We start from the raw sequence: 25,507 nt of genomic DNA on the forward strand, positions 1-25,507 counted from the left end.
CATTAACTACACAGCGATTCACTGTTGTGAGTCAGCATTAAATACACAGGGAGACACTGTTTTGAGTCATAATTAACTGCACAGGGAGTCGCAATTGTAAGTCAGCATAAACTACACAGATTGTAATATTGTAACTCAGCATTAACAACACAGGATGTCACTGTTGTGAGTCATCATTAACCACACACGATGTCATGTGAAAAATCAGCATTAACTGAACTGGGTGTCACTGTTGTGACTCAGCATTAACTGCACTGGGAGCCACGTTGTAAGTCCGCATTTAAAGCACAGGGTGTCATGGATGTTAGTGACCATTAACTACAGCATGTATCACTGTTTTGAGTCAAATTTAACCACACAGGGCATCACTGTTGTGAGTCAGAAGTAACTACACTGTTAGTCACTGTTATGAGTCACATTAAAAACACATGTGAGTCAGCTTTAAATACTCAGTGCATCACTGTAGTGAGTCAGCATTAATTACAGAATGTCAGTATTGTAAGTCAGCATAAACTACATAGAGTGTCACTCTCATGAGTTGCAATTAACCACGCAGCGTGAGACTGTTGTGAGACAGAATTAACCACACAGGGTGTCAAGTTGTCAGTCACCATTAATTAAACAGGGAGTTACTTTTGTGAGTCAGCATTAACTACACAGGGTGTCACTGTTGCGAGTCAGGATTAACTACACAGGGTGTTCTATTGTCGGTCAGCATTAACTGTCGGAAGTATCATGTTATGACACAGTAATAACTACACAGTGAGTCTCTGTTGTGAGTCAGCATTAAATATTCAAGGTGTCACTGTTGAGTCAGCATTAATTACACAAGGCGTCACTGTTGTGGGTCAGCATTAACTACACAGCATGTCACTGTGGTGAGTCAGCATTAACTACACAAGGCGTCACTTTGTTGTGGGTCAGCATTAACCACACAGGTGTCTCTGTGGAGAGTCAGCATTAACTATTCAGGGCGTCACTGTGGTGAGTCAGCATTAACTGCACAAGGAGTCACTGTTATGAATCAGGATTAACCACAGAGTATGACTGTTGTCAGTCAGCATTAATTATAGTGTGTCAGAGTTATGAGTTAGCCTTAACTACATAGGGAGTTACTGTTGTGAATCTGCATTAACTACAAAGGGTGTCCATATTTTGCATTAACTACACAGGCTTTCACTGTTGTTAGCATGAACTACACAGGGAGTCACTATTGTGAGTCAGCATTAACTATGCAGATTGTCACTTTTATGAGTCAGCATTAACTACATAGGGTGTCACTGTTGTGCACTAACTTTACATGGTGTCACTGTTGTGAGTCAGCATTAATTGCATAAGGATTCACTGCTCTGCTGTGTATTTATGACTTCCGATTCTACAGTACCAGTTGCCATCCCTCCATCAGCTTTGGAGGGCACTACAAGTCATCTCTTGATATGAATGGGAAGCTGGAGCAGCCTTTTTAGTGGTGTTGTCTGAGAGGTAGGTTTTAAATTTTCGATCTGCTCTTGTAGCCAGCCTCCAGATGGAGGCTTGTCATTAAATGGCCTTTTAGGCTTCATTCTATTCTGGTAGAAGTCAATAGTGCTATCCTGTAAATGAATATGACAGACAGACTGATATGACATGATGTGAAACCCAAAGCTAAATATGATCTCCTGAAAGCAGATTCCTGAAATGGAATTGTTTATGTTTTGTGCTGGAATCCAAAATATCACCCATTCTGTTTATCCCACTGATGCTTCTTAACCCACTGAGTCACTCCGGATTCCAGCATCGCTTATGTGTCTCCACGAATACACACCTGTAGCTGTTTAATTGAATGACATTGGTAGTAGCTGAACAATAAGGCAGAATTAAAATAAGGATGATTCTAGTCAATCTAAATGAACTCTGGTCTTCTTCTTTCTTTGGCTTGGCTTCGCGGATGAAGATTTATGGAGGGGCAATGAATATAGGACTCTTCTTATTTAGTATTTCAATCACACAGCAATGATTTATCTCAGTCCATCATGATCTGAAGTTGATTTTATTTGGAGTAAATTTTATCTGTTATTATTTGTGGTCAACTGCCCGTCACAATCTATTTTAGTACATCTGAAGATTTCCCATGACATTAATTGTCATGCGACACATGCTTGAGTCGTTTGCCACATAAACTTGATTTTCTTCCAGGAAATGAATGTGGCATATTATTCACACACACAAAAATTACTATGAGCAAAATGTGCTGTGGTCTTCAAATACATGCGATATTAAATTCATTTGGGGTTGACAAGTTGCAGGTTACTTTGGGTAGAAGACAGAAAAATACATTAGTGTGAGGACCCTCTTCTCCTGTGGTCAATTATCTGTCTGCCATGGGGACCATGCCTTTAATGGCTGTTGAACGTTTCTGAGTATTGTTCAGCAGAGGCAGAAGTTGTGTTATAATATAATAGAGCATCCAGAGGGACATGCAGATCATGATTCAATATATTTTTCAAGGTGGGGCATGCTAACACTTATTTTAAAATCTCTGATGGTGACCCAATTTGGCATTTTTTTTTGTATTTAATCATATGCTGGCAAGACAATCATTTAATGCTTATTTCTACTAACACTCAAAAATGTGCTGACATGCCATCTTCTTGAATCCATTGCAATCCCTCTGGTGAAGGTATTCCACCAGTGCTATTGTTTGGAGCATGCATGATTAGACCCAGTGATAATGAAGAGCTAGTCTGAGGAGTCCAAACCAAGATGGCAGGGAACATCTCTTGGTGTTTGTAATGGAGAGGCTGCAGCCACCACCGGGTGGCACTGCTGCGCTCCTATTCAGAGGACATATTGCATGTCAATCAAGGTCAAGACTCACCCCAAGCCATCAAGGTGACCCTTGATTGCTCACCTAAATTACCAGATGCTATAGTCCAGACAACCTGCCTGGACTCAGCCATGACCTTCACCCAATTAGCCCAGGTGAATCACCTCGGCTGACCTCTGCTGAGCCCCTGTACTTGACTTCAAGCCATTGGCCACAGCAGTCAATGGGGCCCAGCCTGCCCTGAATGATTGGCCCCCCCAGTTCTGCCTGCACAACTATAAAGGACCATGTGCCCTTTTGTTCTCCCTCTTTTGACCCCTCCTGGCACATAAGTATCACCTTTCACACTAGGTTGGGGTGAGTCCCAAGGTTAGGTAACTAGAGCCATGACCAGTCCGGTCAAGATGTTGGGGCACGTAGTATCACCTTGATTCTAACTGTTGATTGTATATATTTAAGTAATTTCCCTAGTTTCTGTCAGTTTCTCCCTCATTATCCAAAGTGTATAGATATCCTGTGACAGAATATGTTGTGTAGTGTTTTATATTGTATATAGATATGTATTTGGGAGCTAAATTGTGGCAGATTTTAGTGTAGGTCACATACAAACACTTCAAAGCAGATCTCATTTAAAATACTGGAGCTCTGCTCAGGCTAGACAGGCTGGCTCCAAGCGCCTTTGCAAAGGGACTTCACTAATGGATTGTAGTTTTGAAAAGCAACAAATGAAATAACTCATCAGAGCCGCAGGCAGAGAGACTCAAACAGGTTTTTCTCTCAGAGAAAGAGAGAGAATTCAGTTCAGCAGCAGCAGCTGGGACTGGAGCAGGACTTGTGAAAAAAACCCATTTTAAAGATGGATTGTGAGTGGTTAGTTCAGCCTGGTCAAAGCCATTGTGGTCCATGCAAGAGGAGAGGACTGGCTGCGTAATGTTTCACTTGAAATAGGAGAAACGAAAGGGAACTCTGTGGTGATCTGAAAGAAAGAGGATATCATCTGGAAAACCCTGATGGGGCAAGTTTCTTCAGCAAGACACTGATGTAGCTGATTAGAAGGGATCAGTTTGTGTCCTGGAACAACAAATCTCTCTCTGAAAAACAACAAGAACCTTCCTTAGTGATTACCATTTAAGCACTAGAGCTTGATAAAAATTTATAAATGTTAAGTTCTGTGCACAGTATAAGATTTGCCTGATACCGGTGAACTTGGAGGAGTGAGAAGTGAGATTGGAATGTGAATCAAAGAACTTTTCTAAACGTACTCACACATTACATACATGTGCACTTAGAATTAGAAGGGGGTTAAGTTAGGTTAGTTAAGTTAATGGAATAAGTTAAAGTTTGATCCTGTTTTCATGTTTAAAGATAATTAAAAGCAACTTTTGTTTAAGTAACCATTTGTCTTGGTGAATATCAATTGCTGCTGAGTTTTGGGGTCCTCTGGGCTCGTAACAATCCCTTGCGTATTGTGTGTGTGTGTAGTTATAGGTTTATTTAGCATTTTGACTCTGTTGTCCCATTTGCATCCCCAAAATAAATGAGTGCTTTATACCCCAACTTTGGTCTGGCTCTTGACCTGCGTTGCTCTACTCTTTTTAGATGGTCATTGCTGTATGTACAAGAGGCATTACCTCTGGCCCCTGGCAGGAGCAGGGCCTTGGTGGAGAGGTGTCAGTGATTGTGGGCAGCCAGCATTTTTTTTGTGATTATTAAACATTATTTGAATGCTTAATAATTTTAAGCATTAAACAAGTCTTGTTGTTTACCTTGTGGTTACTTTACCTTGTTTGTTGTTGTTTAAACACTGTTACAAGTGATTTATGGTTGCTACTGGGCTGTTTTGAAAAAAATGACTGATTCTCCGAAAATACTGTTTATCCGACATAGGCCCAATATTGACCATTTTGGATAATCGGAGTTGTTTTGTACTTTCAATGAAATGCCAGTGCAAAAGATGCTCTATATTATGCGCCTGAATTTGCAAACCCAGTAGTATCACTTTAAATTGGATGCATTCAAGTGAAAGGAAGCATTAGTTTTGAGAAGGAAATTCTTAAGTTCCAACATTTACATGACTACATCTGAGATCTACCATGGTAAGAGCAGCAATTTGCAATAACACAGGGCTCAGATAAATATCATTACATAATTTGATTTCAACGAACACCATGTGAGACCATTTTCAGCAGAAGCTCCACCAACTGCACTGAGATCTTATATATGGAACAAGTGAAAACCAAGATATAGCTTCATTGTGTCAGTCCACTTGGATCCAACTTTTACATTGTGTTAATTTTATTTTTAATTTTTAAATTTAATTTTAATTTAATTTAATGGTAACAGGATCTTCCAGCCCATGAGTTCATGCCACCCATTACACCAATTAACCTAATAATGTCATATGTCGTTAGTAGGGAGGAAACCCATGCAGGAAACCCACCCACTAACTGCAAGGCTAATCAACCTGGGACCAATTGATACTAAGAGAGCAGCAGTAAAACTTTGTACGTTGTTTCCACACTTGCACTTTTTAAAATTGTTTTTTTGGATGGACATGGTGATAAATGAATTATATGTGAGCTACTTTGGACATAGTTCAGTGAAGAAGAGAAGTTTGTAAAGATGTGTGAACACTTACCAGTCTGTCCAAGCTTGTGCCAGCTGCTGTGGTCGGCCGTTCTTCTGGGCTGTAGGGCCTGAATCTTACGTTCAAATTGTCTGAGATGGAACGTGTCAAACGCCCAGCTGCCATTGGTTTTGGCTGCCCACATCCTTGAAAAACCTGCAATATTGAACGCATCAAAATTTTTGAAGCTGCTTATCTTATTTCTGCCAACACCGCCTCAGGGACTTACTTTTGTTCCCATTTAACATCTCTTGAAAATTAAATGACTTTACTTTCATGGTTTGAATGCACCTGGAAAAAACTGAGACAGTAATTTGTTGTTCTTTCAAATTCAGGGCTAAAATGTTCATTTTGAGTTCTAATTCCTGTAAACTGTGACAATATACCCCTTGCATCTGTTATTAATTAGTCAGACTCACTTCACATCTCAATGTTAGAAAATCGTGTTTTCTTTACCAAGGGTTCTGGGCACACTCAGAACCATACAGTCTTGGTGAGGAAATACTTCTTTCAGAGGTAATGTGCAAAGAGAATCAGGTAGTTACAGCATGAAAGAAGGCATTTGCTTCACTTGATCCACATTCCAAATGGCACGAATCCACTGCTTACATAGAAACATAGAAGATAGGAGCAGGAGTAGGTTATTCGACCCTTCGAGCCTGCTCCGCCATTCAACGAGATCATGGCTGATCTTAAAGTTCAGTACCCCGTCCCCGCCTTCTCTCCGTAACCTTTAATACCCTGAAACTGAAGAAATATATCCAATTCCCTCTTAAATATATTTAATGAACCTGCCTCTACTGCCCTCTGTGGCAATGAATTCCACAGATTCACCACCCTCTGGGTAAAGAAATTCCTCCTCATCTCGGTCCTAAATGGTTTGCCTATTATCCTCAAACCATGGCCCCGGGTTCTGTATTTTCTCATCATTGGAAACATCCCACCTGCATCCATTCTGTCCAGTCCTTCCAGAATTTTATATGTCTCTATGAGATCCCCTCTCAATCTTCTAAACTCTAGCGAGTACAATCCCAATTTGCGCAATCTTTCCTCATAAGTCATTCCTGCCATTCCAGGTATCAGCCTGGTGAATCTCCTCTGCACTCCCTCCATTGCAAGAACATCCTTCCTTAGATCAGGTGACCAAAACTGCACACAATATGGTGTGGTCTCACCAAGGCCCTGTACAGCTGCAGTAAGGTATCCTTGTTCCTATACTCAAACCCTTTTGATATGAAGGCCAACATACCATTTGCCTTTTTAACCGCCTGCTGTACCTGCATGCTCGCCTTCAGAGACTGCTGTACAAGTACCCCTAGGTCTCTCTGCACTTCCCCATCTCTTAATCTATTGCCATTCAATAGTAATCTGCCCTTCGTTTTGTATTACCAAAGTGGATAACCTCACATTTATCCACATTGTAGTGCATTTGCCATGTATCTGCCCAGTCCCTCAATTTATCCAAATCACACTGGAGCTTCCTGACCCCCTCTTCCGTGCACACAACCCCTCCTAGCTTAGTGTCATCTGCAAATTTGGAGATATTACATCCAATCCCCTCATCCAGATCATTAATGTAAATTGTGAACAGCTGGGGTCCCAGTACAGATCCCTGTGGCACCCCACTGTGGCCTGCCACTCAGAAAATGAGCCATTTATCCCAACTCTCTGTCTTCTACCTGCCAGCCAGTTCTCAATCCACATCAATACTTTGCCCCCAATCCCATGAGCCTTGATTTTGTAAGCCAGTCGTTTATGCGGGACCTTATCGAAGGCCTTTTGGAAGTCCAGGTACACCACATCCACTGGCTCTCCCCATCTATTTTACCTGTCACCATCTCAAAGAATTCCAATAGATTTGTGAAGCATGATTTACCTTTTGTAAATCCATGTTGACTCTGTCCGATCCCTTCTCTGCTAGTCATATGCTCCGCTATTACATCCTTAATAATGGATTCCATCATTTTGCCCACTACTGATGTAAGGCTCACCGGCCTATAATTCCCCGCTTTTTCTCTATCCCACTTTTTAAATAGTGGGGTAACATTAGCTACCCTCCAATCCATGGGTACTGATCCTGAGTCTATCGAGTTCTGGAAAATAATTCTTAAAGCATCTGCTTTCTGAATGGCCACTTCCTTAAGTACCCTAGGATGTAGATTATCAGGCCCTTGGGATTTATCTGCCTTCAATCCCATCAATTTCCCCAAGACCATGTCCTTTCAGTTCCTCCCTTGCATTAGACTCTATGTTTCCCAACATCTTTGGGAGGTTATTTGTATCCTCTCTTGTAAAAACAGAACTAAAGTAAGAATTTAATTGATCTGCCATTTCCTTATTCCCCATTATATCATGATTCCGACTGCAAAGGACCTACTCTGGATTTCACCAATCTTTTCCTCTTGACATATTTATAAAAGCTTTTGCAGTCGGTTTTATATTTGCCGCAAGCTTACTTTCGTAATTTATTTTTGCTCTCTTGATTAATCCCTTTGTCCTCCTTTGGTGCATCTTGAACTGCTCCCAGTCTTCGGTTGTGGTACTTTTTTTTGGCCAGTTGATATGCTCTCTCTTTGGACCTAATGCTGTCTCTAATTTCCCTTGTTATCCACGGTTGAGTCACCTTTTTTGGTTTATTTTTATGCCAAACTGGTATAACTGATTTTTGCAATTTCTCCATTAGATCTGTGAATGCTTTCTATTGTCGATCCACAGTCAACTCCCCCATAAATACCACCCAATCAATCTTACTCAACTCCCGTCTCATACCATCATAATTCCCTTTATTTCAATTCAGGAACTTAGTCTCGGTTTTAATTTCATTACTCTCCATGTCGAGTGAGAATTCGATCATATTGTGATCGCTCCTACCCAAAGGGCCTTGTACAACAAGATTGTTGATTAGCCCCTTATCATTGCATAATACCCAATCTAAAATGGCCTGCTCCCGAGTTGGTTCCTCGACATATTGGTCTAGATAACCGTCCCGTAAACATTCAAGCAATTCCTCCTCCTCAGTATTTTTACTAATTTGGCTAGTCCAATCTATATGCAAATTAAAGTCTTCCCCTCACATATAAAAGACAACTCATTCAAACTTCAACCAACAACAACAAAACTTTAACACTGGGAAAATAAATAATAAATAAGGGGCAGGGATTGTCACAGCTCAGTGGGCTGATTCATTCCTGAATTTCCTTGATCAGGTTCAGTGTGAGGGAGAGGAAGCCACAGCAAGGAACGAGGAAACCATTCTCTGCCATGAACCTATGCAGTATTCATCAATACAAATAAATAAATAAATACATTTTCCGTGATAATGAGAGCCTCAAGTGGTTAGTGTAAGCAGTTCCTTTGGTCATTCCACATTCTATCTGTGGGAAGAAATTGCTCCTCAGCCTAGTGGTGCTCCTGTATCTTTCCCAACTAGAGCAGCTGAAAGATGCTGTGTGCAAGTGGAAGGGATCCTCAATAATTTTGCACACCCTCTTCAGACAATCATCCTGGTAGATCACGTCCATAAGGTGGAATAAATCTCCATTGATCCTCTCTGTCACCCTTTATAGTCCCAATATTCAGGCAGTCTGGTCTGCTTTAAACCTCTATTTGATTCAAACCTGTCGCAAACCTGTTATTGCTCAACCTCTAAGAAGTTGAACACTGACCACTCCGAGGTTGTGTAACTATTTTGCATGTGGGAGTATCAGAATTAAACAGACAAATCGCTCCACCAACTAAGAAATGCCATGCACCACCACTCACAGAATCGAGAAAGATGACAGAATGAAAGTGGGGCCGCTTAAGGAGAAAGGAAGCAACATGTGCCTGGAGGCAGAGGAGATTGGGAGATCTTCAATGCTACTGTATTCACAAGAGAAGAGGACCTTGATCCGGGTGAGGTAGGAAGTAGAACAGGCTTGTGTGCTGGACAATGTGGAGATTAAGGAAGAGGAAGTGTTGGGTTATCTTAAAAACATAAAGATTGATAAGTTCCCGGAGCTACAGGCAATATACCACAGGCTACTGTGGGAAGTGAGAGAAGAGATATCTGGCGCATCTTTGAGTTCTCCTTGGCAACAGGAGAGATGCCGGAGGATTGGAGAATGGCAAATATAGTCCCCTTGTTTAAAAAAGGGAATAGGGGGATTCCTGGGAATTATAGACAAGTGAGTCTGTGCAAACTGTTGGAAAGGATTCTTAAGGATAGGATTTTTGAACATTTGGCGATGTACAGTCTGCTCAAGGATAGTCAGCATGGCTTTGTGAAGGGAAGGCCGTGCTTCGCAAGTCTAATAGAGAATTTTGAGAAGGTAACAAAAGAAATTGATAAAGTAGGGAGGTAGATGTGGTCGACATGGATTTTAGTAAGGCATTTGACAAGCTCCCCTATGAGATACTCATTCAGATCCTCATGAGGCATCCTTAGCTGTATGGATTAAAAATTGGCTTGCATGTAGAAAGCAGAGAATAGTAGTCGACAGAAAGAATTCAGCCTGGAGGTCAGTGATTATTGGAGTTCAGCAGGAATTTTTCTGGGATCCCTGTTTTTTGTGATTTTTATAAATGACCTAGGACAGTAAGTTTGCAGATGAGATGAAGATTGGAGGAGTTGTGGATGGAGCTGAAGGTTGTCAAAGGTTACGAAAAGATATAGACAGGATGCAGAATTGGGTGGAAAAGTGGCAGATGGACTTTAATCCGGATTAGTGTGAGGTGATGCATTTTGGAAGGACAAACCAGAAGGCTGAATACAGGATTAATGGTCAGTTACTTAAGAATGTGGATTAAGAGAGGGACTTTGCAGTCCAAATCCATATATCCATCAAGGTCGCTGCACAGGTTGATAAGATAGTTAAGAAGGCCTATGGGATGCTGGGCTTCATTTATAGGGGTATTGAGTTCAGGAGTAGACATGTCATGTAACAACTCTACAAATCTTTGGTGAGGCCCCACTTAGAGTATTGTGACCCATTCTGGTCATCTCATTATAGGATGGAGAGGGTGCAGAGGAGAATTACCTGGATGTTGCCTGGATTGGAAAATGTCTTACGAAGGAAGGTGAGCAGAGCTGAGACTTTTCTCTTTGGAGCGTAGAAGGATGAGAGGAGACGATAGAGATCTACAAAATTCTGAGAGGCATAGATAGGATGGACAACCAGCACGTATTTCTCAGGGCTAAGTCAGCAAACACTAGAGGGCATCTCTACAAAGTGAAGGGAGTAAATTTAGGAAAGACATCAGGGACAAGTTTTTTTAAAATTTATACAAGGAGTTGTGAATGCCTGGAATGCATTGCCAGAGATGGTGGTGGACTCTAAAGCATTAGTGGTATTTAAGAGACTCTTTGACAGGCACATGGATGAAACTAAATAGAGGGTTATGAGGTAGGAAGGGATTAGTATTTTTTGAGGGGTAGGAATATATATGTTGCCAAAGAGCCTGTACTGTGTTGTAATGTTCTATGGTCCTGCTGATTGGCATCTGATCCATTTTTCTACAGCAACCTTACTACATTATGATATAGCTGGAGCTCACGATAGAGCTCCTATAGAAGGTTAACATAATAGTGGCTAGTAGCCTTGCCCACTTCAGTCTCCTCAGGATGTGCAGTCACTGTTGTGCCTCTGGACAAGTGAGGAGATGTTGAGTGTTCACAAAAGGTCACTCGTTAAGTGAACTCCAAGGACAGAGTTGTTGATGTCCTGCAGAAGTTCATGATCATCTCCATCATGACCATGTTGAGACTCAAGTTGTCACTCTCGCACTATTTCATGAGATTTTCCACCTCTGCTCTGTAGAATGTTGTTGAATCTGTAGAATCATTGTTGCTGATGAGGCCAACTACTGTTGTGTCTTCTGCAAACTTGATGACAATGTTGAAACTGGATCTGGTGATGCCTTCGTAGGTCAGCAATGTGAACTGGAGCAGGCTGAGCACACAACCCAGAGATGTGCCAGTGGTCATCATAATGGTGACAGTTGTTCAGGTGCAGCTCGAATTGAATAGGAGCTACACGAAAGTGGAAAGGTCAGGCCAATCTAGATAGGATGCACTTGACATTCCTGAGGTAAGTCTGTGTGTAATCTGAATTAGTCTTGGTCCTAGGCAGATATGACAACTGGAGAATTGTAAAACTTGTTGAAAAACTGTCTTTAGTAAATCCAAACCACTTTGGAATTTGTGTTTGGGCTGGGTATGAAAGGAAGGGGTCAAGAATTTTAGAAATTACAATTAGTGACAGAATCAGCAGTCATTCAGAAAGTAGTGAGTGCAGTTCAGTTTGTCATATGCTCCCTGTTCCACAACAGCTTCTACAGATGCACCGTTGAATGTAGACTAGATGGGAGATGCTCTGCTCAAGATTGAAGAGGCTACAGAAGGTGGTGAATGTAGCTCAGAGCCTTCAATTTGCATCCCCTCCATGGACTCCCATCTGCATCTCCCACTCCTGCAGAAAAGCAGGCCAACACACTGAAGGAACACACACATCCTGGGCCCACTCCCTTCTCTCTACTCCCAGTGAGCAGAAGGCTTAGGAACAGAAAGTGTACATCTACAGGCTTAAAGTCAATGACTTTGCACGGCCAGGCTCCTGAATGAACCCACAACATTTCTAGTACACTGCCCTTGCATGGTGCTAATTGATCTTCCTTTTCATTGTAATCCTACACTATAAATTGTGCTCTTTAAGCAGTGAATTTAGAGATTTCCTCCACAATCTCCAACAGTACCGGAGCACCACAGGTCTGCATTCTTAGCCTCCTGTTCTAATCACTTTCCACCTATGATTGTGTGGCTCAATACAACAACAGCATTGTTAAGGGCCCAGAGGATCCCAAAACCCAGCAGCAATAGAAATTCACCAAGATAAATGGTTACTTACACAAAAGTCCTTTTTATTTTCTTTAAATATAAAAGCAGGATCAAACTATAACTTATTACTATTAACTTAATCTAACTGAACCTCCTTCTAATTCTAAGCACACATGTATATAATGTGTACAAGTTCAGAAAAGTTTTTTGATTCACAGTCCAATCTCACTTCTCACTCCTCCAAGTTCACCGGTATCAGTCAAATCTTATACTGTGCACAGAATTTAACATTTATAAATTTTCATCAAGCTCTGGTGCTTAAATGGTAATCACTAAGGAAGGTTCTTGTTGGTTTTAGACAGAAAGTTGTTGCTTGTTGAACACACACAAACTGATTTACTTCCATCAGTCACTTCAGTGTCTTGCCGAAGAATCTAGCTCCATCAGGGTTTTCCAAATGATAACCTCTTCTGCACGTCACCAGAGTTCCTCTTGTTTCCCTTATTTCAGGTGAAACACTCTAGCCAGCCATTTCCTCTTGTATGACCCACAAAGGTTTTCAACAGGCTGAACTCAGAACTCACAACCAAACTTCAAAATGGGGTTTCAACAAGCTGTCAGCTTCTAAAATTTCAAACTGAATTCTATCTCTCTCTCTTAGAGAAAACCTGTTTTGTCTTTGTTCTCTCTCTGCTTGCAAAACCACATGACCCTCTTAGAACAGCAAACTGCAACCAGACAGATTGTGGCACCAGACCCAATCTTCTGAGCCTGTTCAACTATTGCTTTCAGAACAATAATCCACGTACACCTGCTTTTGAAGTTCCTTAGCAAAATAGTCTCTTTGTCTCGGCACCTGCACCCTAACCCTAATGAGATCTGTTTTGTGAATGGTTTGTTTGTTAAGTGACCTGCACTACCCACACATTCTAGCTCCTTTAAAGCATATCTGTATACAATAATAAAATATAATATATCTGTCACAACACCATCTGCAAATTTGCCGATGATACCATGGTAATGGGTTGTATAAAGGAAGGGGATGAGTCAGCAAACAGGATGGAGATTGAAAACATGGCTGAATGTTGCACCAAAAACAACCTCACATTCAATGTCACCAAAACCAAGGAGCTGATTGTTGACTTCAGGAAGAGTGATCATTGGGGGATCAGAGGTGGAGAGGGTGAGCAAATTTAGGTTCTTGGGAGTCACTATCTTTCCTAGACCTAACATACTAATGGCATCGTGAAGAAAGCATGTCAGCACCTCTACTTCCTCAGGAGTTTGCAGAGGTTTGGTATGACACCAGAAACCCTGGAAAATTTCTACAGAAGTGTGGTGGAAAGTGTGATGATCAGCTGCATCATTGTCTGGTATTGGAAAACCAATACCCCTGAGCATAAAAGTTTGCAAAAGGTAGTGGACACAGCCCAGGACATCACAGGCAAAACCCTCCCCACAATCAAGAACATCTACTGGGAACGTTGCCGTCAGAGAGCAGCAGCAATCATCAAAGATCAACACCACCCAGCATGCACTCTGTTCTCACTGCTGCCATCAGAAAAGAGGTTTTGGTGCCACAAGACTCACACCACCAGATTCAGTAAAAATCATTTACTTAAACAGTCACACGCAGCTTTTTAAAACCCCACGCGTTCCAAATGACGTCATCGCATTGTGATGTAATGACGTCACTTGGAACCTTAAGATCCAATTGGAATAAACATTCAGTGAGCCGCTATATGTCCTTCCCCACCAGGACCGACAATAGGAGGCTAAACCTCTGGTGCCATTACTATCCAACACTCTTAAGCAGTTGTCCGCGCCTTCATATCGGGGGCCATGGCAAGGGCTGATCAAAATCGAAATGAGCGGGCTTTAGTTAGTCAATCGTAAATATCTCTAGATGTCCCCAATGTCCAGTACACAAGTTGTATGAACGTTTCGTAGCACTCTGAAGAGGCCCTCATATGGCCTCTGTAAGGGTGGTCTGTGTGCTCCTCTACGTACAAACACAAACTCACAGTCTCGGAGTTCCTTTGGGTTGAAGGGTGTTATTGTTCCATGCCTTTACGTGGGAACTGGAGCCAATTCTCCAAGCCACTCCCTCAGTCTGCCTGAGACTTCAGTTGGTGGCACCTCCTGTCCGCATGCTGCGGGCACAAACTCCCCGGGTACAATAAACGAGGCTCCATAAGCCAACTCTGCCAATGAATAGTTGAGATCCTCCTTGGGTGTTGTTCTTATACCCAGGAGGATCCAGGATAGCTCGTCCAACCAATCAGGTCCCTGGAGACGGGACATCAGTATGTGCCTATGGAACTGCTCCATCAGGCCATTCGACTGCAAGTGGTAGGCTGCCGTGTGGTGGGGCTGCATTCCCAGCAGTCATGACAAAATGTCCCAGAGTGCAGAGATAAACTGTGAGCCTCTGTCAGAGGTGATGTGTGTGGTAGGCCAAACTGAGATACCCAGGCAAAAATAAAAGCTCTGGTGAATGAATCAGTTGGAGAGTCCATCATAGAAACCACCTCCAGCCTCCTAATGAATTTGTCACTGACCATTAACAAGTACCTCGTGACACCAGAAGCGGGTTGACAATGTCGATATGTACGTGGTCGAATCTGCACTGCGGTGACTGGAAAGGCTGAAGCAATGCCTTCACATGCCTTTGCGCTTTTGCAGTCCATGCAAGTCTTTGCCCAGTACTTGACCTGTTTTTTGAGTCCATGCCATACAAACTTGTCGGTTATCAGGTGAACTGTTGCTTGGGTGGGACATTCTGTGAATGGCATCGAAAATGCAACGTCTCCACGCAGCAGAGAAGATAGGGCAAGGCTGACCTGTGGAAACATCATACAGGAGAGTGGAACCTTGTGGCTCAAAGGCTATATCCTTGAGTTGGATACTTGTGACAGCAGTTCTATAAGCTGGGGATTTGTCATCCTGGCACTGAGCTTTGGCAGAGAGGGCACGTACTGCGTGAATAGAGGAGTGGGACAGCGTATTAGCCACCACATTACTCTTACTGGAGATATGTTTAATTCTGGTTGAAAACTCGGATATGTAAGATAGGTGGTGTTGCTGGCAGGCTGACCAGGGATCTGATGTCTTCGTGAAGGTGAGCGTTAATGGTTTGTGGTCAGTAAACACCGTGAAGTCCTTTCCTCCCAAAAAATAGCACAAGTGTCTGACCGCTAGGTACAGCGCCAGCAGTTCCCAAACGAGTGTGCTGTATTTTGTTTCTGGAGGGAAGAGATGCCTACTAACAAAATATTAGAGGCTTCCATTGTTTATTGGTGTACTGTTCCAAGACCCCACCTACTGCCGCGTCGGACGCGTCTATTGTCAAAGTAGTTGGTGCATCTGTTTGTGGATGGACCAGCAATGTTGCCTTCATTAGGGTGTCTTTGCTCTGCTGGATGCTACCGTCGTCTCCTTTGTCATCACGGGACATGAGGTCGAAGAGGGGTTTCATAATATGAGGTTCAGAGGGTAGAAAGCGACGATAGAAATTGACCAACTCCAAAAATTCCTGGAGTCCTTTGATGGTATCAGGCCTTGTGTATATGAGGATAGCTTCCATCTTGCTAGGCAATAAAACAACTCCCCGGCTGCTGGTCTTAATGTAGCAACTGTGTCATAGTGCGAAATGAAGAATGAGAAAATGATCAGACGTAGTTGAGTTGAAGTTCAGTAAAAGTCATTTTACTAAAACAGTCACGTACAGATTTTTAAAACCACGCACGTTCCCAATGACGTCATCACATTGTGACATCATGATGTCACTTGCAATTTCCCAAACCGGTTCGATTACCATAAATATTCGAGTATAATGCAATAATGTTTCCCTTTTTCCCCTCAAAAATGGGGGGGGGGGGGTCGCATTATACATGAGAGTAATTTTTAAAAAAATTTCTGCAACTCACAGCATGACTCAGGCGGGCGGGTGAGCGGTAGTCGGCAGCGTGACTCGGGCGGGCGAGTGGTAGTCGGTAGTGTGACTCGGGTGGCCGGGTGGGCGAGCGGTCGTTGGCAGCACGACTCGGGCGTGCAGGCGAAAGGCCAGAGAGACGGCAGTGCGACTCAGGCAGGTGAGGGGAGTGGGGGTCATATTATTCTACCTTTTTCCCCTAAAAAATGGGCGATTGCATTATACGTATTATACACGAATATTTATGGTAAGCCTCCGGTGTGATATAGAGAATTTAGGTTAAAAAGACTTAAGTTAAAATGTGATGATTAATCATAAACAGGGAAGCCAGAATGGACAGAGAGTTTACTAGCAGTCAAGGACAGAAGGAGCTGCTGAATATGTTTTTTTAAACCTATCTTTTCATGGTCATAGTGAGAGACATGCAGGAGACAAAGGATTGATAAGAAGTGTGAGAAACAGAATTCAGTGAATGTAGAGTTCACAGCGTACGTAACGAACGTGATAATTAATAATGCAGTTATACTTAGAATGTTTTTGTAATACTAACCAATTAAAACAGTATTAATAAGAAGGGGAAGGGCAAATAATAAAGGTATAAAAATCAATGCACTGTATGTATCGGGGCTTAACTGGTGAGAAGCCAGTTAAGTCCAACTCTGCAGACTTGTAAATAAAGCTTGTCGTGTCATCAGTTTTAAAGAGACTCATGTGTGAGAAGTTTTATTTCTGACAAATGGGGGCTCGTCCGGGATCTACACTCCGGCCGTGAGGGGAGGCGAGAAGAGGGACATCGGAGGCGGTGCACCCCGCTGAGTTCAGCGGCTCCTAGTCCCTTGCTCGTCGCTTCGGGCGGCTTGAGCGAGTGGTATCCGGACAGGGTGACACGACAAGACGGAGAGGAGAAGGGTGACGGTTCAATCCCCGGGAAGACACCGGTAAGTGACGACTTACGATTGTGGTGTGGGGATTGGGTAACAGGTGTAACGGGATACACCTGTTTGGATAAAAACCTAACGGAATAGATTAAGTATAGATCTTTTGTCGTTGTGTGAGAACCCTGTCGCGGGACTCTAGGATAGACCCCAGGGAAACCTCGGCGGTAACCGAAGGAGGGACAGCACCTCCGACGAAGTGCTGAGAAGAGAGGGGTCAACCCCAGGAAAACCTCAGCGGTAACCGAAGGAGGGACAGCACCTCCGACGAGGCGTCTGAGAGGAAGGGAGTAGGGTCCAGAGCGAGAGGGTCCTCAGCAACGATAAACAGATCTAGGTGGGAAAATGGGAGGATCAAAATCTAAGGGCTCGTCTGAAAATTCAGGACAATTCCTGGGAGTACCCCTTGACAGCCCTTTGGGGAGAATGTTTGAAAATTGGGATAGTAAAAGATATCGGGACAAAAACAAGAAAAAGATGGTCCAATATTGTCTCCTTTGGTCAAAACAACCTATTAAAGGTTCCTCGGTCTGGTGGCCGAAATTTGGATCTGATGAGGATTGGGTTAGACAAGCATTAAACATATATGTAAATTCGAGACCAAAGGTGAATCAAGAAGAGTCAGCATATGCATTTTGTTGGGTTCCCTGGCCAGGATCCTTAACAGAATGTTTTAAATTGAGAGTGGCAGAAGAAAAGAAATGGGAACCTCTGGACAACCTTCCCCCTCCTTATATTCCCCCGGTGCCTACTGCGCCTGAGGAAAGCTTATTACCGGAGGGGAAAGGTGATGAATCTGATTGCCCCGAAGGGGGCCGGGATAAAAAGGATGAATTAAGGGAGTCGGACCCTAAACTTCCACCGGTAAACCGACCCTGGACAAGATCCCAGACTGGTCCAGGACCATCAAAGTTTTCAATAAACCTAAATCCCCTGAGAGAAGTTCCTATGGGAGGACCGGGAGGGGGAACGGGATATGTGAATGTTCCCCTAACTAGTACAGAGGTGCGGGGATTTAAGAAAGAAATGAAAAAGTTATTGGAAGATCCTATAGGACTGGCTGAACAGCTTGACCAATTCTTGGGACCAAACACATATACGTGGGAAGAGATGCAGGCAATAATGGGAACATTATTTTCACCCCAGGAGAGGCAGATGATTCGACGGGCTGCCCTCCTCATGTGGGAATATGAACAACCTGGGGACCCTAGACCCCATGAACAAAAATATCCCTTAAATGAACCCAGGTGGGACAAACGAACACCCGAGGGATTGGCAAGTATGAGACAATATAGAGAGTGGACAATTAAAGGGATACGGGAGGCTGTGCCAAAGGGTCACAATTTTACCAAGGCATTTGGGAACCACCAGGGGAAAGACGAGTCCCCTACTGATTTTTTGGAGAGGGTGAGAAAGAATGTCCAACAGTATGCTGGTGTGGACCCTAGTACACCAATGGGTGAACAGCTTATTCGAATTGAATTTGTTTCCAAATCATGGCAAGACATTAGAAAGAAACTAGAAAAGGAGGAGGACTGGAGTGAAAAACCCCTAAGTGAACTGTTAAAAAAGGCACAAAAAGTATATGTGCAGAGAGAAGAAGAAGATCAAAAGAAGGCGACAAAGGTTATGGTACAGACTATCCGACAGATGAATGCTGAATCCAGAGGGGAAAGAAAACAAAACCTTCCTCTAAACAATCCAAAATATCCAAGAGAGGGAAGACCCCGGAGATTTGTTAAATGCTATTACTGCAATGAGGAAGGACACTTTAAGAGGGAATGCCCCCGATACAAGAGGGAATTGCGTGCCCTCGAACTTATGGAAGAAGATTAGGGGTGTCAGGGGTTCCAAATGTTAGGGACCAAATATAAGAGGGAACCCCTGGTAAAACTAAACATTGGTCCCAAGGGAGAAGAGGTGGTGTTTATGGTGGACACAGGAGCGGAACGAAGTAGTGTAATAACTGTGCCAATCGGAACTGAGCCTATAAAAAGTAATTTGACAATTTCTGGGATAGAAGGAGCTCCCAGAATGGTATCAATAATTCCCCAAGTAACAGTGAAACTGGAAGAAAGAGAAGAGGTACAAGACCTCTTGTTATTACCTTCGGCTGGATTTAACCTCCTAGGAAGGGACTTACAGGCTCTCCTAGGTTTGGGTGCTCTCTCTGTGGACGGAGAAGTGCGAGTCCACCTCTGCGCTTTAAAGGAAGAGGATGAACGGCAGATTGACGAGAGAGTCTGGTATAAGGAGGGAAATCGAGGAGGTCTGGACATCCCACCTTTACATGTCACATTAATACCAGGTCATCAGCCGGTAAGGAAACGTCAGTATCCTATTTCTTTGGAAGGGAGAAAAGGGCTACAGCCGGTAATTGAGACTTTAATACGAGACGGACTATTAGAAGAATGCATGTCACCTTATAACACCCCTATACTCCCAGTAAAAAAGTCAGATGGATCCTATCGCCTAGTTCAGGATCTAAGAAGTTTGAATGCTATTGTTCAGACCCGCCACCCAGTGGTGCCTAATCCCTATACTATTATGAGTCGGATTCCCCCAGACCATGAGTGGTTTAGTGTTATCGACTTGAAGGATGCCTTCTGGACTTGTCCGTTAGAAGAGGAAAGTAGAGATATGTTTGCGTTTGAATGGGAAAATCCATGGACAGGTAGACGGAGACAGTTTCGGTGGACTGTATTGCCCCAAGGGTTCACTGAATCTCCAAACCTGTTTGGACAAATGCTAGAACAAATCCTGATGGACTATCCACAATCTGATGATTCCCAACTAATGCAGTATGTGGATGATTTACTATTATCAGGACCCAAGGAACAAGAAATGAGGAGAGAGACCATTAGACTCTTGAATTATCTGGGGAAAAAGGGTCTACGGGTGTCCAGAAACAAGTTACAGTTTGTTGAGAAAACTGTGATATATCTGGGACACCAGATAAGTAAAGGACAGAAACGAATTACCCCTGAACGAATTGCGGGAATCACTAGAATGCCTTTACCCCGTAATAAGAAGGAAATAAGACAATTCCTGGGACTCTTAGGATACTGTAGGTTATGGATAGAGGACTACTCAGCTTTGGTGAAGTTTATGTATGATAAACTGACAAATGAAAATGACTATCCATTGAAATGGACCCAGGAGGAGGAGGGATGGTTCGAGGACTTGAAACATCGCCTAACACGAGCCCCAGTGCTCACTCTGCCCTCTTTAAAACAGCCCTTCCAGCTATTTGTCACTCATAACCAAGGAACAGCTGTGGGAGTTTTAACACAGGAAAAAGGTGGTCAGCGACACCCAGTGGCTTTCCTTTCCAAAATTATGGACCCAGTGTCTCGTGGATGGCCGACGTGTATCCAGGGAGTAGCGGCTGCTGCTCTGTTGGTAGAGGAAGCACGTAAACTTACTTTTGGAGGAAAGATGACTGTGTACACCTCCCATTCTGTGAGTGTTTTATTAACACAAACTGCCCATCGATGGCTGACTGATTCTCGTATATTAAAGTATGAAACCATTTTAATGGTTGGAGAAGATTTACAGTTTGCAAAAATTAATAGCTGCAACCCAGCTCAGTTTTTATACGGCAGTGAAACAGAGAAAGAGGTGGAGCATGACTGTGTCGAGTTGACAGATCTTCAGACCAAGACCCGAGAAGACCTTTGCGATACTCCGCTGGGAGAAGGATATGAATTCTACATTGACGGCTCCGCCAGATGTGTTGACGGAATGAGAAGAAATGGGTATGCTATAATAGAAGGAAATACTTGGAAAGTAGTAGAATCCACGAGACTACCCGGAAGCTGGTCAGCACAATCCTGTGAACTATATGCCTTGCAGAGAGCCCTCAGAATACTGGCAAAGAAAATTGGAACGATTTACACAGATTCCAAATACGCATACGGGGTAGTGCATACCTTTGGTAAGATCTGGAAGGAGCGTGGTCTAATTACATCAAGAGGAAAGGAATTGGCACACGAACAGATGATTACTCTGACTTTAGAAGCCTTAACATTACCCCAAGAAATAGCAGTGGTCTACATACCAAGCCATCAAAGGGGAGATAACCCGACAGCAATTGGAAACAGACTGGCTGATGAAGAAGCCAAAAGAGCAGCCATGCAACAAGAAGTCCGTTTGCTGACTTTAATCCCAATAAGGCAAGGCATAAAGACAGCTCCCATTTTCACTGCTAAGGAAGAAAAGAACATGGATCAGCTGGGCGCAAGCCAATTACCTGATGGAACATGGAAAAAACCAGATGGAAGAACTGTTCTAAATAAAGAAATAACTCGCAACATTTTAAAACACTTGCATCAACAGAGCCACTGGGGCACTCAAGCCTTATGTGACACAGTGCTTCGAGAATATGTGTGTAAGGGAATCTACACCTTGGCCCAACAAGAGGTGCAAAATTGTTACCTATGCACAAAAATTAATAAGAAGATAATGAGGACAGGGACCATGGAAGGTCAACCATTAGCCATACGCCCTTTTCAACGTATCCAGATCGACTTCACAGAGTTACCTCAAGTTCAAAGATGGAAATATCTGTTGGTGATAATAGATCACTTTACCCGATGGGTAGAAGCCTTCCCAACAATAAATACTACAGCCTCTACAGTAGCTCGCCTCCTCCTAGAGCAGATAATCCCCAGATATGGTATAATGGATTCTATAGACTCAGACAGGGGTCCACATTTTTCTTCAAAAATCCAGCAATTGATTTGTGATGCATTACAGGTCTCTTGGAAATTACATACCCCTTGGCATCCACAAAGCTCAGGGAAGGTCGAACGTATGAATGGAACACTAAAAATCCAATTGACAAAGTTAATGGTGGAAACTAAAATGCCTTGAATAAAGTGTCTGCCCCTAGCCTTATTGAGAATTCGTACTGCCCCACGAAAAGATGTAGGGCTGTCCCCTTATGAAATGATGTTTGGGCTTCCCTTCTGGAGTACAGTTGAGGGGTGTCCCACCTTGGGGGAAGGGGATATATTTGTTAGGAACTATTTACAGGCACTGTCACGCTCTCTTACAGATTTACGAAAGAGAGGACTATTGGCACAAACACCGCCTCTAGACTTTTCTTTACACAAAGTGGAACCAGGAGACTGGATTCTTATCAAGACCTGGAAGACTGAAAAACTCCAGCCCCAGTGGGAAGGTCCATACCAAGTTCTCTTAACTACAGAAGCTGCAGCACGAACAAGAGAGAAGGGGTGGACACACGCATCCAGATTTAAGGGACCTGTAGAGGCGCCACAGGACCCTGATACGAACTCAGATTGGACTTGTATTCCTGGAGAAAAACCTCTTACCTTACGATTTCGCAAAAAGACTTAATTCACAATGTTATTGTTATGTTCTTTGATTTTTCTTAGTTTGCCTATGTCTTTATCAGGTGTGAAATGTAAGAAATGCAGAGATACAGTGGTCCTGTTTCAGGACCACATTTGGGGAAGAAAGGAAGGTAATTTCATTTCCCATACCTCAGTTCCTGAGAAATGTTGGGCAGAAAATACCACCCAACATCCATATACCCCTTGTGTGGAAAAAGAAGGAAATAATATGGGTCATTATATACAGATTCCTAATACCACTCCTTTCCCTCTTAACGGTTGGAAAGGTGACTCAAGCCCACCATGCCCTGATGGACTCTGGTTTTGCATACACCAACGTACTGTTCCAATGAAAAGTTACACTCCACACTTGAAATTGCCTGTCCCTTTAAGACAGCCGGACTTAGTTCGAGTCCATCCAAATAACCATGTAAGTTTCAGTAATGCAATTGGGGGAGATAACCTTTTTGTAGATCTGGCAACTAAAATTGCAGGAACTTTTAATGTAACTAATTGTTGGGTCTGCGGGGGTCCACGGATGTCAGAACAATGGCCTTGGTGGGGAGAACCTCTCAATTCATTGACCATGATTTCCCGCATTTGGACAACTAACCGAACGAGATCAAGAGAAACCTGGTCTCTCTCTAACGTCCCCTCTGGTTTTTATTGTCTCTCACGAGCCGGCAAATACCCAGTAGGGGTAAACTTAATTTCACTAACTGCTGCTTACAGATTGATGATAATGGAAAAGCCATTCGTAAAATCGCTGATAATATTCGTACATTGTCCCATGTACCGGTTCAAACCTGGCATCCTTTCCCACAATTTAATTGGATGGACAAATGGTTTGGAGGAACCTGGTGGCGTACCTTCTTGTGGGTCATCGGAGGTATTTTATTCCTCCTACTTATTTTGCCCTGTATTATTCCCTGTCTACGCAGCCTGGTGATCTCCATGGTCGAACAAGCTATGCAACCAGGGGGGATGGGAGACCCTGTAAGACTTTTATTTCAGCGTGAGATTAATGTATCATAAGACATTTCTCTTCCCTAGCTTAGAATCCCCATTCATATCTATACATATATTCAACACATTTTAAAGAGAGAAAGGGGTGGATTGTGATATAGAGAATTTAGGTTAAAAAGACTTAAGTTAAAATGTGATGATTAATCATAAACAGGGAAGCCAGAATGGACAGAGAGTTTACTAGCAGTCAAGGACAGAAGGAGCTGCTGAATATGTTTTTTTAAACCTATCTTTTCATGGTCATAGTGAGAGACATGCAGGAGACAAAGGATTGATAAGAAGTGTGAGAAACAGAATTCAGTGAATGTAGAGTTCACAGCGTACGTAACGAACGTGATAATTAATAATGCAGTTATACTTAGAATGTTTTTGTAATACTAACCAATTAAAACAGTATTAATAAGAAGGGGAAGGGCAAATAATAAAGGTATAAAAATCAATGCACTGTATGTATCGGGGCTTAACTGGTGAGAAGCCAGTTAAGTCCAACTCTGCAGACTTGTAAATAAAGCTTGTCGTGTCATCAGTTTTAAAGAGACTCATGTGTGAGAAGTTTTATTTCTGACATCCGGTGAGCCTCTACAGAGGCTAATTGATGGAAACTGGGTTATTCCCCAGAATGGAAGAAACTTTAAAATGGGTCTGTCCAAATTTTATACATATTATGATTATACTTGAATTTTCCAGAAATAAAATCCAAGTTTTGCAGATGACAGAAACTTAGAAATGTCAAAACTGCAAGAAAGATTGCAATAGGTTTAAAGAGGTGCAGGAGAGTCTAAGCTGTCTGACCAGTATCCATGAATCAAAATGGGGTTAGTCAACTTTTTGTGCAGGGAACTCATTGAGATGAGGGGAAAAAAAGAGAGACTGGGTGTCGGCATTAACAGAAATTGGAAAAGTCGATGCTCATGTCTGGTTGGAGAGTGGTGAGATGGAATTCAAGGTGCTGTTCCTCCATTTTGTGAATGGCTTGTATTTGGCAGTAAATAAGGCCATGGACAGACATGTCAGTGTGGCAGTGATGTTTGGAAATAAAATGATTGTTCACTGTGAGGTCCTAGCTGTAAACGTCTTGTTCCCCAATTTTAAGTTTGGCCTCGCCCAGTGGTGGATGAGACAGAGGATGGAAATTGAAAGATTCGCTTCAGGGAGTTCCAATCCTAGACTTGCACTGGTTTTAGGCTTATTGTCTGAAATGAAGCACAACAGACAAATTAAAACATGGCACTTTAAAAATCAACAGAACAAAGATCTGAAGGGAAAATATTGCAGGGCTCTGTGAGGCAAGTGCAACTGAGGACAAAAATGGAAGGTTAAGAAAAATGAATGTGTGGCTGAGGGGCTGGTGTAAAGGACAGGGTTTTGGCTTCTTGGATCATTGGGATCTCTTTTGGGGAAGGCATGACCTCTACAAGAAGGATGGGTTACACCTAAACCCAAAAGGGGTCAATATATTGGCAGCTAGGTTTAGTACAGCTGTCAGGTGCGGTTTAAACTAATTTGGCAGGGGGGGGGGGGTGGGAACCTGTATAATAGGGCAAAGGACAGAAAAGATAAAACAGCAAAAGTTAGGTTAGGCAGCGAAAGTAAAAATTCAGAAAGAGCAAGGAGGGTGAAAAAAGCAAATCTGAAGGCTTTATATCTTAATGCAAGAAGCATTCGGAACAAGGTAGATGAATTAGCTGTGGAAATTGAGATAAACAAATATGATTTGATTGGGATTACAGAAACATGGCTGCAGGGTGGGCAAGCCTGGGAACTTAACATCCCGGGGTATACGGTATTTAGGAGGGATCAGCAAGAAAGAAAATGGGGTGGGGTAGTATTGATGGTGAGAGAAGGGACTGACACGATTGACAGAAATGATATCAACTCTGAAGATGCGGAATCTATATGGGTAGAACTGAGGAATAGCAAGGGGCGGAAAACGTTAGTGGGGGTGGTATATAGGCCTCCAAATAGTAGTGTAGAGGTGAGGGAAGGCATTAAAAGAGAAATTAGAA

The 25,507-nt window shown here is 42.8% G+C and overlaps 1 protein-coding gene and 1 long non-coding RNA gene across 3 annotated transcripts in view; one reads left to right on the forward strand and one right to left on the reverse strand.

Moving 5' to 3' along the window:
• The window catches only part of LOC138738985 (glypican-6-like), a 699,276-nt gene that overhangs the window by 54,336 nt on the left and 619,433 nt on the right, over positions 1 to 25,507 (reverse strand). For both annotated transcript variants that reach the window (XM_069890288.1, XM_069890289.1), the window contains one exon: positions 5,445 to 5,588. In XM_069890288.1, coding sequence (XP_069746389.1) covers positions 5,445 to 5,588 — 144 coding nt within the window. The remainder of the gene's footprint in view (positions 1 to 5,444; positions 5,589 to 25,507) is intronic.
• On the forward strand, positions 1,397 to 24,039 carry LOC138738986 (uncharacterized). The gene is made up of 2 exons (XR_011341926.1): positions 1,397 to 1,482; positions 22,175 to 24,039. It is a non-coding gene; the product is annotated as an uncharacterized lncRNA (long non-coding RNA).

Source organism: Narcine bancroftii, chromosome 7 (genome assembly GCF_036971445.1).
Source record: "Narcine bancroftii isolate sNarBan1 chromosome 7, sNarBan1.hap1, whole genome shotgun sequence".
Classification (NCBI taxonomy): Eukaryota; Metazoa; Chordata; class Chondrichthyes; order Torpediniformes; family Narcinidae; genus Narcine; species Narcine bancroftii.